The sequence below is a fragment of the Micropterus dolomieu genome, linkage group LG10, assembly GCF_021292245.1.
Source record: "Micropterus dolomieu isolate WLL.071019.BEF.003 ecotype Adirondacks linkage group LG10, ASM2129224v1, whole genome shotgun sequence".
Taxonomy (NCBI): Eukaryota; Metazoa; Chordata; class Actinopteri; order Centrarchiformes; family Centrarchidae; genus Micropterus; species Micropterus dolomieu.
In genome coordinates this window covers 24,675,236-24,688,631 of record NC_060159.1, presented here as the reverse complement: position 1 = coordinate 24,688,631, position 13,396 = coordinate 24,675,236, and the positions used below count along the sequence as shown (strand labels likewise).

At 39.9% G+C, this 13,396-nt stretch overlaps 1 protein-coding gene and 1 non-coding gene across 5 annotated transcripts in view; one reads left to right on the top strand and one right to left on the bottom strand.

Moving 5' to 3' along the window:
• Positions 1–13,396, top strand: part of vash2 (vasohibin 2) — a 30,655-nt gene that overhangs the window by 7,415 nt on the left and 9,844 nt on the right. For 3 of the 4 annotated variants that reach the window (XR_006826925.1, XM_046061589.1, XM_046061588.1), the window contains exons 3-8: positions 1,827–1,915; positions 2,149–2,205; positions 3,366–3,440; positions 9,076–9,313; positions 9,429–9,572; positions 12,497–12,615. Coding sequence is in view for 3 of the 4 variants with exons in the window: in XM_046061589.1 (XP_045917545.1) it covers positions 1,827–1,915; positions 2,149–2,205; positions 3,366–3,440; positions 9,076–9,313; positions 9,429–9,572; positions 12,497–12,615 (722 nt within the window). In the remaining variant the exon portion in view is untranslated. Of the gene's footprint in view, positions 1–1,826; positions 1,916–2,148; positions 2,206–3,365; positions 3,441–9,075; positions 9,314–9,428; positions 9,573–12,256; positions 12,368–12,496; positions 12,616–13,396 lie in introns of those variants that run through there. The other variant, XM_046061590.1, reaches the window with a different exon arrangement.
• Positions 5,339–5,411, bottom strand: trnat-ugu. The gene has a single exon. It is a non-coding gene; the product is annotated as a tRNA-Thr (tRNA).

The window sequence follows — 13,396 nt, the reverse complement described above, 5'->3', positions numbered from 1 at the left end:
CAGAAAGCAGCTTTAGTGTGTGTGTGTGTGTGTGTGTGTGTGTGTACCAGCTGATGCAGCCAGTGTTATTACGCCTTAGTGAGAGTTTACTACATGGTAGATTATGCTGCAGTAAAACTTGCTATTTACTGTTCTTGGCTGGCTGGCAGACTGGTTTATGGATTGAATGACTGAATTTTTTTACTTGCTCAGTGAGTTCATGTTGACTGGTTGGCTTTCGTCAGGTTTTGAAAGGGGGATCTATTGTTTGTATTAAATTAGTTAAAATGTGTTTTTAGTGACTAAGTTTAGTGGCTAAATAACTGTTTTATCGGAGTAACTTGTTCTATGTCTGATGTGCTAACTGTCTGAATGGCTGACTGAAGATTAAATCCCGTTTAAGGATTTTGCTGTGAGTTTTGAAGATTCATGAGTGCCATTAAAAGCGAATATGATTGTGTGTGCATTTGCATGTGTGTGACAAACGTGTGTGGGGTGGTAGATGGAAGATTCTACCACAATTTAGAAGTGGTTTCTTTAAATAAGTACATCTTGGAAGATCACATGTGCCCTAGTTTTATATTAGGACCCCAACCATTTTGCCAAAAAAAAAACAACCTAACCCATAACCTGTATCAGGGCTCACCCTCTGTACTGTTTTCTTCCTTCTCAGCTCTCTTTTTGTGCTGTAAATAAACCCCACAGGAAATGATAGGGCTGCTGCTATACTTCACCCTTCCTGCGCGCGCGCGCGCGCGCAGGCTGCCTGTGTATCAGAGGAAGTGTTGGTTTGTGTTCAAGTCTTACTCACTCTCTTCTGGTGTGGTCGTGTCCTTTCATGAAGCCACATCAGTGACCTCTGTTTCCTTTCTGAAATGGTGCATGTTGAGGTGAAAAGGCTGCAGAAACAGCAGCGTGGTTTTCATTTTCACCGCAGGCCTCTCTCCTCACAATGTTGGTGTCTGTCGACCCAGCGGTCCAAAAGGTGGTGCACACCAGAGTTAGAAACAGGCCTTTGTTTTGTGTCATCTATGTCTTAATTTTATTATTTCCCGTGGCTACCCACTGTCAGCTATCCATCACTCATTAACTACAAGGAGTTTATTTGTCGTTTTTTGCACAGAATGCTGTGGCACCACTGCTTCCACAACTACCACTACTGGTAGCAGCGTGGACAGTAGCTGTTGGAATAATTGTCATTTTCTTGTTATGTAAATGTTGTTAAGAGGCAATAACAATTTAATGGAGAAACAGATTTTTCAAAATTACTGCGATAACTTACAATTGTTAAATTTAATGATATATATATATCTCTCTACTGGTCTCTTGTCTAAACATATCTACTGGTCTCTTGTCTAAACATAGGCATGACGGCTTCTGTATCAGCTGTCGGAAACATAGATCACTTTAATTAAATTAACTGAAGAGATTTGAACTTCAAACAGGGTTTCTGTTCTGTTTCTTAACAATAAGAGCTACCATGACTGAGGCTTTCAGAAAGCATCTGCTAGCCAAGAAATGACGTCTGGTGGAGCGGAAAGAGTGACACATGTACCACTGTCACTCTCGGCTAAATTAATTTAACACTGTAGGTTGAAATTAATGTTATTTAATGTGAGAGTAGTAAATAGTTGACTAGTGAAGCCAGTTTAAAATTATTCCAGCAGCGGTGGAACATCAGTGAGTGTCAGCAGTACGAGCTGTAATGAGTCACGGTCATGGGACATTGAAAAGGCAGATATTTAAAGATGCTGGGAGGTGGCTTCAGGGCTTTGAACGTTACCACATGTTACACATTTTCTGGAAATAATGTGTGAAAATCTATTACTCTCTCTCTCTTTCTTCAGCATACCATTGCTTCAGTCCCGACCTTCAGACCATCCATGTCGGTCCCAGAGTGGCTGGTGGCCATCCAGAACTACATGAAGGCTCTGCAGTATCCTTAAACACAAACACCAGCACAACTTGCCATGACAACAAATGTCATGAACAGAGCTACACCTGTCAGGTGAAGTTAGTCTGTTTGTGTCTCATCACTTTAGACACACACTTTAAATTATCGTGACACGATGGGTGACTGCAACTTGAGGGGCGCTCTGCCGATAGTTGAGGGACAGATAAACAACAATGTTAACTACTCTGTTCTGTTGTCCCTAACATTTCTATCAGATACAACCACACAGGAACACAATTCTTCGAAATCAAGAAGAGCCGTCCACTGTGTGGGTAAGTGGACCGCAGCTTTGAAAAGGACGTCCAATTACAGTGTAATTGGATTGCAATAATATAAACAGAACATTTGTTTATCAGAATCTAAATGTAAACACCTCTTTCTGATTACTCTTTCTGAATAGCTCATAATTAGCATAAGCATGTTTTACACACTTGGAAATGTTTTCATTTCATTTAGTCTCATTTCAGTTCATGTTTTGAGTTAAATGTGCCTCCGGTTTTAGGAATTGAAACAAATAGAAAGCATGGCTAACAGTAGTGATTAAAACCTATGCTCTTTGGCTGAAAGAAAACAATCTTCTGTAAATACATTAACTCGCAAACAAAAAACGGTTATCTCATAGAGGAGATTTTAATAATTAATAAATAATTTAATTTAACATTTAATAAATTACTTAGCTGACGCTTTTATCAAAAGCGACTTACAATTGCTAAGCTAAGTGTCTTGCTCAGAGACATAATTAGTTTAGTTAGTTTGATTAAAGGGCAACATGCTGGAGCAGTGTGCAGGGAGACCACCAACTGTGACCTTTGACCTGCCTGTAGAGAGTGTGGAGAAACTCGCTTATAGAGATCAATAAAACCTCACAACATTACATAACATTTCAGTCAGTCAGTTTGTCTTTGTCTTGGTCTTAGGACCTACAGAGCGTCTTGTTGGTAGTGGTGTTAAAATGAGAGTACCATACTCACTGAACTCTCACCATACCTCACAGGTGAAATATGAATGTTGGGAAAAAACTGTCAGCTAACATCAAAACCTCCGTTGCATCTCCCACTTTCATGAAACATGCTCATATTTGTAAAAATCAAAGTAAAATTCTTGTTTAAAATCCTGGTAAATCTATAGTTTTCACATGAAACTGAAATGACTACTTTGAAAATAACACTTCTATCTCTGCATGTCTTTCTCCTCATCCTCCCCCCTGTCTTTCTCTTTCCTCCTTCCCCCCCCCCCCTCATCTTCCTCTTGCTCTTATTTGTCACATATTGTCCCTTGTTCTTTTCTTCATTTTCCTCTGCCTCTCCTGCTGCTCCTCTTTGCCTTTGCCTCTGCCTTTTTCCCCTCTTCTTCCTCTTCCCTGCCTCCCACTCCCAATCCTCTTCCTCCCTTTCCTCTACTTCATCTCCTCCTCATCTTCCTCCTCGTCCAGGTTAATGGAGACAGCAAGAGAGATGATCAGGGAGTCCTTGCCAATCAAATGTCTCGAAGCCGTCATCTTGGGAATGTATCCTTTCCTGCACGCACACAAACACACACATACCAAGCATCGGGCCAAAAGGTTTTGTTATCTGTGGGTGAAATCAATGAGACACATTGCTATAATGTCCTAATGCCCCCCCGCAACTGCCACCCTTTCCATTTATTACTGAACTGTGTTGCCTGGCAACAAGCCCTCTTCAAAATTTAACCCCCACCGCGTGCGCACACACACACACACACGAACACACACACACACACACACTCACATGGTTACTATCACCCGGCAGAGCTTAAATTTTTAAAGCAGCAGTCTGTAGTTTTTTGCAACAGCTTCCAACATTTAACTTTCAGATATCCTGCAGTTCCCTTCTGTCTAAATAGATTTTGTCAGCTGCAGTTTAAAATTATAAACTGTACATGATTTTTCACTTGTGGACAAGTACAGAAGCTCTGGTTCGACTACAAAGGACCATTTAACAAATCAGGGGCTGCTTTTAGTCATTATGTCGTGATGTGGAGCCACTGTGGCTAAACATCTGTTGAAGTATGTCACTGAGCCTTAGTCCTTGATGTGTTTCGAGCTCTGTTACCTTTCTGTGGTTGCGTGGATGCACGTTCAGTTTCACATAGTTTTTACTGTAGGTGCTTCATTTGAACAGCAGACCCATAAATTACAACATATAAATGTGTCTGTCACCATAATGTAAAAGTTTTTTGTAGCCAAGATCATAATGAATACAAATGCTGAGGTCAACGCTGGCCACTGACCTTGTGTGTAATGTTTGTTTGCAATTTCTTATCAGAGAAGTGCTGAAATGATAAATTGATAAATCAGTTAACAGATGAACAAATATGGATTAGAGATTTTATAGTTGATTTAACCGTTTTACTTTCTGGAATGTCAGAAGTTGTTGTTTTGTATTTTGTTGTTTTGTATTTTGTAAAGTCAGTACCTTTTTGGGCCATACCAATGCCCATCACATGTTCAAGCTATTTGAACTTGTGATGGGCATTATCTTGTATTCATTGATGATATATAATATTGGTTAATTAAATTAAAATAAATAATAATGGACTGATTAATCCCAAATAAATTAATCATGAATTGACTCAGTAGCCCTAGATCAGAGCTTTGGGTAAATACCACAAATATTAATTAAATTAAATGGTTATTTTCCATGCACAATAAAAAATCTTGAATTTTAGCGCCATACTTTCAATAAGATGGCAAGAACTACTAAATGCACCTACTTTTTAACAGTTACTCTAAAGGCAACAACGTTTGCAAGAGAACAAAACATTATATTATCGTTATCATAATATCATATTGTATCCGTGCAAACCAAATACTTATCTAATCAATTTTTTAGATAGAAGCTGAGATCTGTAGTGCATTATCAACACTTAACAGGATACTAAGCTCTGCGTTAATATAATCACCTGCACTAAAGGTTATAAAGGAGCTAATATGTGGTGTGTGTGTGTGGTGAAAATTGTTTGGTGTAAAGATTTTGTCATGTGAACACATGAGAGACTTTTCTGTGTTTCTGTGAATGGATAGTCCAGTTTCATGTGTGCTAGTTTCACTGTGGCTTCTTTTCTCCAGGGCTGTCAGGGTGGCAGCTGACAGTGACTTTAATTGAGACTGGCTTTAGCCTACAGATGAAAGGAGGACAGAGGCAGGGAAAAAAGAGAAAGTGGCTAGAGCTCAACAGAAAAATAACATCAAGGCGAAGGAAAGAAAGGACATATGAGCCAGGGGTAGTGAGAAAAGGAACAGTAGACAAGGTAGTCAGTGTGAATGAATGATTTTGTTCTGCTTTAAACAACCTGACGCTATTGCATTCAAATCAGGAAGGTACATCACATGTTTGTGCAGTATCACCTTTCACCCTGAGGTTATTTACAGAAAAAAAAGGAGTTAGGCCCCAGCGAGAATTGAACTCGCGACCCCTGGTTTACAAGACCAGTGCTCTAACCACTGAGCTATGAGGCCTTACCTGGTGTTTAACATAGATGAGTAACCTCTTACATGTACATAACAGAGGACGACACTCCCTATTTCAATACCAGCTATTGTTGCGATAATGTGATACCAACCTAACCAGTTGACTCTGTCAGTCACTTAGTGTCTGTATATCCTGCACTGAGCTCCAGAGTCAGTTTAAAATGTTCAAAAACATGCAATCAGATATTAAATACTGTGAAAAATAAAACCTCTGCTGTCTGTTGGGACCAAGTGGAATACAAAAATGTAATAACTTTCTGCTTAATTTAAGTGAAAATGTAATCATTCAAAACTCAAATAAATCCAAATGTTTATTAACAGTAAAGAGTGAAACTGTGTTAGGAGAAGATAGTAGATATAGAAAGCTAAGATAGAAAAACAATGGGGAAAAGAGGGATGAATAGCAACTGTTGTTGTAGCTTGTGGCACTTGGATTTGTCTGTCCTCCTGTCTGTTTGTCTCTCTTTTGTCTGTCCTCTGCCGCTGGTTCCTTTCCTTCCCTGTTAACAGTGATCTGAATTCTCTCCAGGATATTCAGGGTTTATCTTGGGTCACACCAGCTGGGTGTGTGTGTTGACGGCGCGAGTTTGACTCTGTGTCTCATTGTATTAACCATCACTGACTGGTGTTTTGCTTGACTACAAAGCAGCCTCAAGTTGAATAATAATCAGACTGAGTACAAACGTATTTCTAAAGAACTACTTAAAATAAAGTAACAAAATACAACAGAGTAAATTAGTTAATATATAAAACCTGCATGAAGCATTTAGTACGTGTGTACGACAGGATATATAATTTGTAGGATGTTTAGAGGCTGGGAAACAGATTACAAGGCCAAAAATATGTGGACACCATGTGAACATTACACCTATTTGTGATTGCTGAAAATCTTATTCCAAAATCATGGAATCTGGTTATATTGGGCAATAGGGCCTTCCAGTTCATCCCAAAGGAGTTTGATGGTGTTAAGATCAGGATCAGTTTCTTTCATGCCAAAGTGGAAAAAGCATTTATTCACAGAACTGTCTTTGTGTAGGGGGCATTGTCTTTGTAAAAACAGGAAAGGCCCTTCCTCAGTCAGTTGCCACAAAGTTAGAAGCACACTTTTTATTGTTTAAAATATCTTTGTGTGCAGTTGCATTAAGATTTCCCTAAATTGAAACTACGAGCCATGAGAACAGCTCCGGACTTGTGTTTCCACATGCTCATATTTCAAGACCATTCCCCGAGCTGCTACCGAGGGAACTAAAACATGGAGATGGCTTATGATGAAGATGAGGAAAGCACATGACTCTCGGTAAAAAGGCACCGTACATAAAGAGGATTTTATGCCCTTTTCCAGTATTTTCTTATCTTGAATCTTTGTGCTTTGAAATTCAGCGAGAAAGGGAATGTAGAGAGAAACTCGAGGAAGAGAGGGACGAGGGTAGGTGAGAGAGAAAAGAGACCGTGATATGGAGATGGAAAAAGGGAATGGCATAGTAACAGAGTGAATTTAGAAATCCATTGGATTAGCTCTGCATTATACCAAGAGATAAGGTTTCTCACTTTCCTCTGCCTCTCCTAAACAGAACAGTGAAATACATATAGTATTTGAAGGATTTCATGAAGTATAAGAGTATTAAAGCCTGTCTGCTGAGGACGGTTGGCAAAGCTCGACTGTCACATTGCAACAACAGCTGACTCTAATTTTTATTTTATTTACTGACTCCCTGATTATTTTTATAACTTTCATTTCAAAACAATAAAGTGTGCGTAAGAAAGACATAGGTGATGTACTCATCGGCTGCGTTAGAACTGACAACTCGCGTAGCAGTTTCTATAGCAGCCAAGAGAGTCAGAAAGAGAGCTACTGTTAGGAGCGTCACATGTCCACCATCACAGGAAGTGTGTTGTTTAATGAACCATTCATTAGAGAGTACGCTGCAGTGTGTTATCTTATCAGTTATTTGTCACAGTAGAATTTGTCTACTCCCAGCAGAGAAATGACAAAACGAGCTTCCTTTACTTATCGGTTGATGATCATTTGTGCTTCAATATAATGACATCAGACTAGTGAAACTGCTCACCAAGTTCAGTCATTTTTTTTTTCAGAAACGAACTTTGTTATTTTGCGAAGACAATCATTCATACTGTAAAATAACTGTTCTTAGTTGTCTTACCACTGCAGATTCAATATGTTTATTTACAGTTTTATTGAGTCAGCCTACATGACAAATTTCACAGTCATTGCACCAAACTAGACATGTATATTCATTTTAACTGTACTGTGTGTACACATAGTAAAGGACGTATTGTTTTGTAATTGGCTGTAAGGCAGGTGGCATGTTGGTTTGGTCATGATTCATACCCAGGTGCTCTCCAAGCATTTCCATTTACACTTGACTCAAACTGGTCATGACATTAGTGAGAAGGATTCTTTGTGTTGCTTCAGAGCACGTCACCAGACTGTGGCGGTTTGGTGGTTTCTTCATTGTTGGTTGGCTAACCTGACCTCTTCAGGTCTGTGCTCTCATTTAACACTGCAGGCTTCCCTATTGTGTGTGTGTGTGTGTGTGTGTGTGTGTGTGTGTGTGTGTGTGCAATCAGTGGTCTACTTGTGTTGATGGTCCTTTATGATTATTTAATGAAAACACAGCAGTGTGGTGGCAATGACAGGCCTCCGTGGGCAGAACAGAGCAGATGGTGGGCTACTGGCCGACAAAGATACTGTGTGTGTGTGTGTGTGAGAGTGTGAGAGTGTGTGAGTCACAGTAAGTTTAAATATTTTTCATTTTTATCATGAAGTGGACCAGTTTTTGTGAAATGAGCACAAACTCTGCAATCACAGAAAATGTTCAGAAATGTACAGAGGGTTTGTGAACTTTCTGTTTATATCCATATTTTATCGAACTGAGTTGATTGTTTTCATGTCAGGTCTGCATGATGTTACGCTGTTATCTGACACTCCCAGGAAGAAATGAAAGTCTAATTTTCTCTCACTGAATCTAGATGTCAGATGTTTAGAAACAAATTTAAACACATTGTATAAATTGCAGTGTTGTTTTGGTAAACATAACCTATGTGGACAGACAGTGGGGTTGCAGTCCATTTATTGTTGAAAATTAAATCTAAATCTACATTAGAAATCGGTGTGAATCTGGTTTGTTGGATGTGAAGGCATTATGGTACCTGGTTGCTTACCTTTCTCTCTTTCTTTGTTTTTTTTTCTTGGTAAATAAGAGAACAACACAACCATGCACCAGACAGATTCAGTCAGACAGGATGAACTTCACAAACACAAAAGCAGACAAACTTTGGCTGTCACAGAACCAGTGTTTACCCTGTGGCATTTTCATAGTATTGGCCTTCTGAGAGTCAGACTGAATCTAATTTCACATGACTCAAGCTGCTGCTGTGCTGCTTCTGCTGTATCAAATCCAAACAAATACACTTTCACTTTCAATCTCAGGTTTGTAGTCAAATGTTGTTTTTTACTTCAGGTTTATAGTCAAATGTGCAGCTGCAGTGGTGCAGTCAAACTGTGTTTTAGATTAGTTCTTCTGATAAACCAGGTCTTAAGTATGAAATATGTAAAAATACAATATTTCAGACAGCACCAGGAAAATAAAATACCCTCCAGATCCTTCCTTAATTCCAGTGCGTTGACCAGCTACCTGACCAACGGGCTGACGTCTCTCGAGCGTTTCCCCATCAGCTTTAAGACCCAGTTCTCAGGCCACTGCTTCCACCATGTTGTGCTGGGCGTCTACTGCAACGGCCGCTATGGATCACTGGGCATGAGCCGCCGCCAGGACCTGATGGACAAACCACTGACCCACCGCACACTGGGAGAACTGGTGGCCGAGTTCGAGAGCTCCTACAAGAGATACCAGCACACTCTGAAGAAGGTAAGAGAAGGGATGAAGGAAGGAGGAAGAGGAGGATGGAAATATGTTATGGATGGAGGAAAGAAGTTCCAGGATGAGTAAGGCTGTGTTTGATTTTAACCCCTGCTTCTCTCAGGTGAAGATCGGCCTGTATGTGCCTCATGACCCCCATGTCTTCCAGCCAATCGAATGGAAGCATTTGGTGCTGAATGCTGCCCGACTGGGAGCTCAAGAGATGAGGAAGGAGCTGGAGAAACACGGTCGGGACATGAGGATGAAGGTACATACTGTAAACACACATACACATAGTTTTTAAATGTGTTATTACAGATGTTTGCATTCCAAAAACTTAAAAATGGGATTTTTTCGCATAAAAGAAATCCAACTATGAAATGTTTTTAAGTGTATATTTCCTTCACTGAAGCTATAATATAGAGAAGAGCACTAAACACTTGATCACGCTTGATGTTCAGAACCAGATAAATCGGTTCATTAGTAAGGTAATGAGTTTCCTACAGCTCGCCTGTGTTAATCAAACTACATCACAGTTTTAAATAAGAGATATTAATGTACCAGGGTGAGAAATTAATGGACAAAAATGCCTCTGTAGGTTCAAAAGAATGTCAGTGAATTAAAAGTTAAATTTCCGTGATAAATAACAGTGTCCCTTTTGTTAAGAGAGTAAGTGCAATACAGAAGAAGTGCTCAGCCTGAAGCAGGAGAAGAAATTTAGCACCAGCAGCTATAGGCAGAAGAAAATACAGACTTTCACACAAACCACAAAATAAATCAACTGGGAACAAAGTAGGGTGAAAATGGAGCGTTTGGGAGTAGTGCGCCAGTTTCCAGGAGTTGGACAGAAGGAAAACAGTTGTTAGTGGTACTACTAATGTAGTGTTTATTTGCCAGAATACAATACAAGCATGTTATTTCATCATTGAATACAAAAAAAAACAAAACAAACATGACCTTTTTAAAAAAATACTGAAATGTCAGTGTGAATAAAACAAACACAGTTACTGTTAATACTCATGTTCTACATGTGCTGCCTGTTAGTCAGGTCCAAACTGAATTTGGCAAATTGACTTCAGGTTCTGCCGCATTTTATTTTATTTTATTCTGACTTTGACTCAAATCTGATTTGATTTATTCAATCAAGATGAGTTGATCCGGTAACAAGTGCTGCTGCTCAGCCACATGCCTCCTACCTGCTTCAGCACTCCTGTAGCAGCCTGATGTTCTGTTCTCAGTGTCTCTGTCTATACTTGGACTTTAAGGTGGAACATTTAACAACAGGTTGTCTAAACTCAGCATCAGGAAAAAAAAAACACTTATGGACTCTTTTTTTGGGGGGGAGGTCTTTTGAGACTGAACAAGGGAAACACCTTTTATTATATGTTTCCATGAAACCAGAGATGAATGTAGTTTCCCTTGGGCTGAACATGGAATATAAACTGTTATGAATGATTTAGGGCATGATGGGGAAGGAAGGAATCTGTGTGTGTGTGTGTGTTGTGTGTGTGTGTGTGTATTTGAGGAAGAGAGGGAGACACAGACAAGTGAGTTGTCTAAGCTTACATGTTTTATGAACTCTCAGGTTTTTTATATGTAATTTTCTGTGGGTTTATTTTTTGTTCTGACATTTTTGCATATTTGTTCAGCACATGCAATTCTATGAAGGTTATATGTGAGTCTGTGTGTGCGTGGTTGCGTGTGAGATGCCGGTGTGGTATATAGACTGTGCTGCATGTCAGCAAGCTATGTAGGTCACTGAGTTTGCAGCTGTCACACACTCAAATGCTATTTCACTCACATGTACATGAAAACACAGACACACACGGTCAGACTCTGGTCAGCTGTGTGTGTCTGTGTTTTCAGACTTATATATAAGTATAATCTCTGTTGTACTCCAGAGAATGCATATTTATTGTAAACGTAAAGCAAGTGCTCATGTACTTCTATCTTTAGAAGCACATTGCCAGTAAGGCTTTGTTTTTTCCTCTCTCTTCTTCTAAAAGCTGTTTGAGGGTTAAGGCCTGGTAGGAAAAACATACAAACACACAAACACACAAACACACAAACACACACACACACACACACACACACACACACACACACAGACCCATATATCTGTCAGAACCACATGACGAACGTGACCAGCTGCGGAATATGAGCCACATCCTGGCTTATGCTTTGTCCGGGAAAACTCGCCATCCGTGTTCATCCTGCAGTTTTTTTCCTCCCACTGAGTTCTTAATGATAGCTTCAAGTTCCTGTTTCAACACACACACACACACACACACGAAATGTAGCTCATTTGCAGCTTTAAAATTGTATCTTCTGCACAATTCGTGGGCCACAGCAGTTTTTCGAGATTGAGGGAGATTTAAAAAAAAGAATAAAACATCACGCGCACACACAGATTGTGTTCTGTGGTCCCATTCAACACGGCTGCACTTTCTGCCTTGCAGCTGAATAGCAGCAGTGGTTGTTGGCGTCGTGCTACCATCATTTCTTCATACTGAAATGCCTAAAGGAGTGCAGTAGCTCTTTGTGAGGGTATAGCAGGGTGTAAATAGAAAACCAGCATGTGCCCTGCGCTCAACCATTTTTTACTGTTTGTCTGTTTACTGATAAAAGCAATTTGAAGATGACACCTTGAGCTATGACGAATTATGATTGGCAGTTTATCACATACTTGACTTTTTGTAGACCGTAAAGCTGACAGCGACTGCATATTAGCATGTTGGTTAACAGTTGCCTATTTACACATGCAGTAGACACTATAGCAACAATAGCATTCATTTAAAGTTGTGTTTGTGTTCACCTGCTCAGTCTAAGGACAATATTCACTCATCTTTTAGCCCTGGTTTGGTCTCCACCAACTCCAGAGAAAAATACCTGGCTTTTTAGCAGCAAGATGTTCTACTTTCTTCATCGGCTAGTCTCTATTTTTTTCTGCAGTTTGGTGCTGAGCAGGTAGTGTTCAGTGTGATTATCAGGGCTTTGTTGCTGGAAACTGCTGCCTGCCGCTGCTGGAAACAAGGTTAAGAAGAGCAGTGAGACTAAATCACGGTAAATTTGCTTAAAAACCAAAACAATGAGCTGAAAGAGGCTAAATGTGTGGATGATAATGGATAGTGTTTTTTCTCTCTATCAATACGAAAAATGACAACTGGTGAAATTGTAATTTTCTTTTGATAGATCCTCAAATCGTCCAGTGCCCAGTCACCAATCAAGGAGCGGAGCCGGGGGAAATCCTTATCACCACGGCGAAGACAGAGCAGTCCCCAGCGACGCTTCACACACCGCAGAGACAAATCGTGAGTTTTTCCGCATCCCATTCCCTCAAGACAGGGGAATTTGAGGATGTGTGTGTGTGTGTGTGTCTTGTTATGCTCTTTCCAAACTTTGAGATTTGAGCAGTTTGAAATTTTTAGACAGATAAGGACTCCGAGTAATGGCTGGTTTCCAAACCTACCAGGGAGTTCACCAGAGTTTGAATAGTGGATGCTAGTGTTCCTTCCTTCCTCCTCCCCTCTCTCCCTTTCTCATCATGACTCTGCTTATCAGGTCAAGGAGAGTTTAGAGCGTGTGTGTGTGTGTGTGTGTGTGTGTGTGTGTGTGTGTCTTTGCTGCTGACAGCTCAGCATTATCACCAGGCAGACAAGTCCTTGTTCTGATCACTAGGCGTTGCCACTGGGGTCTGCACTAATCCACATATAAAAACAGAGAGAACATTAAACCAAACTCCATACAGAAGTTACATACAGCCCTGCAGTTATGAAGTAGAACAGAGTTTTTAAATAAGTTTTACTCTTTATTTTATCTGGCTACATTCCTAGACAATGAAAAGGACGTTTTCACACACTTTTTTTCTAAATTGTTGTCTTTAGTTTGAAGAAGTGTCAATACAAATCATGTATAATGTAATTAATTGTAATATATCTTGCAAAAAGACTGTTGAATGAGAAAGTGTGTTAAAACTCTCATGTGAAACCCGGAGGGATGAAATTCTTTCAGGGTTAGTAGCTCTTAAAAACAGGGTGACTCACCACTCAGATTCAGTGGCAGGGAAACCTTGACACACACACACACACACAC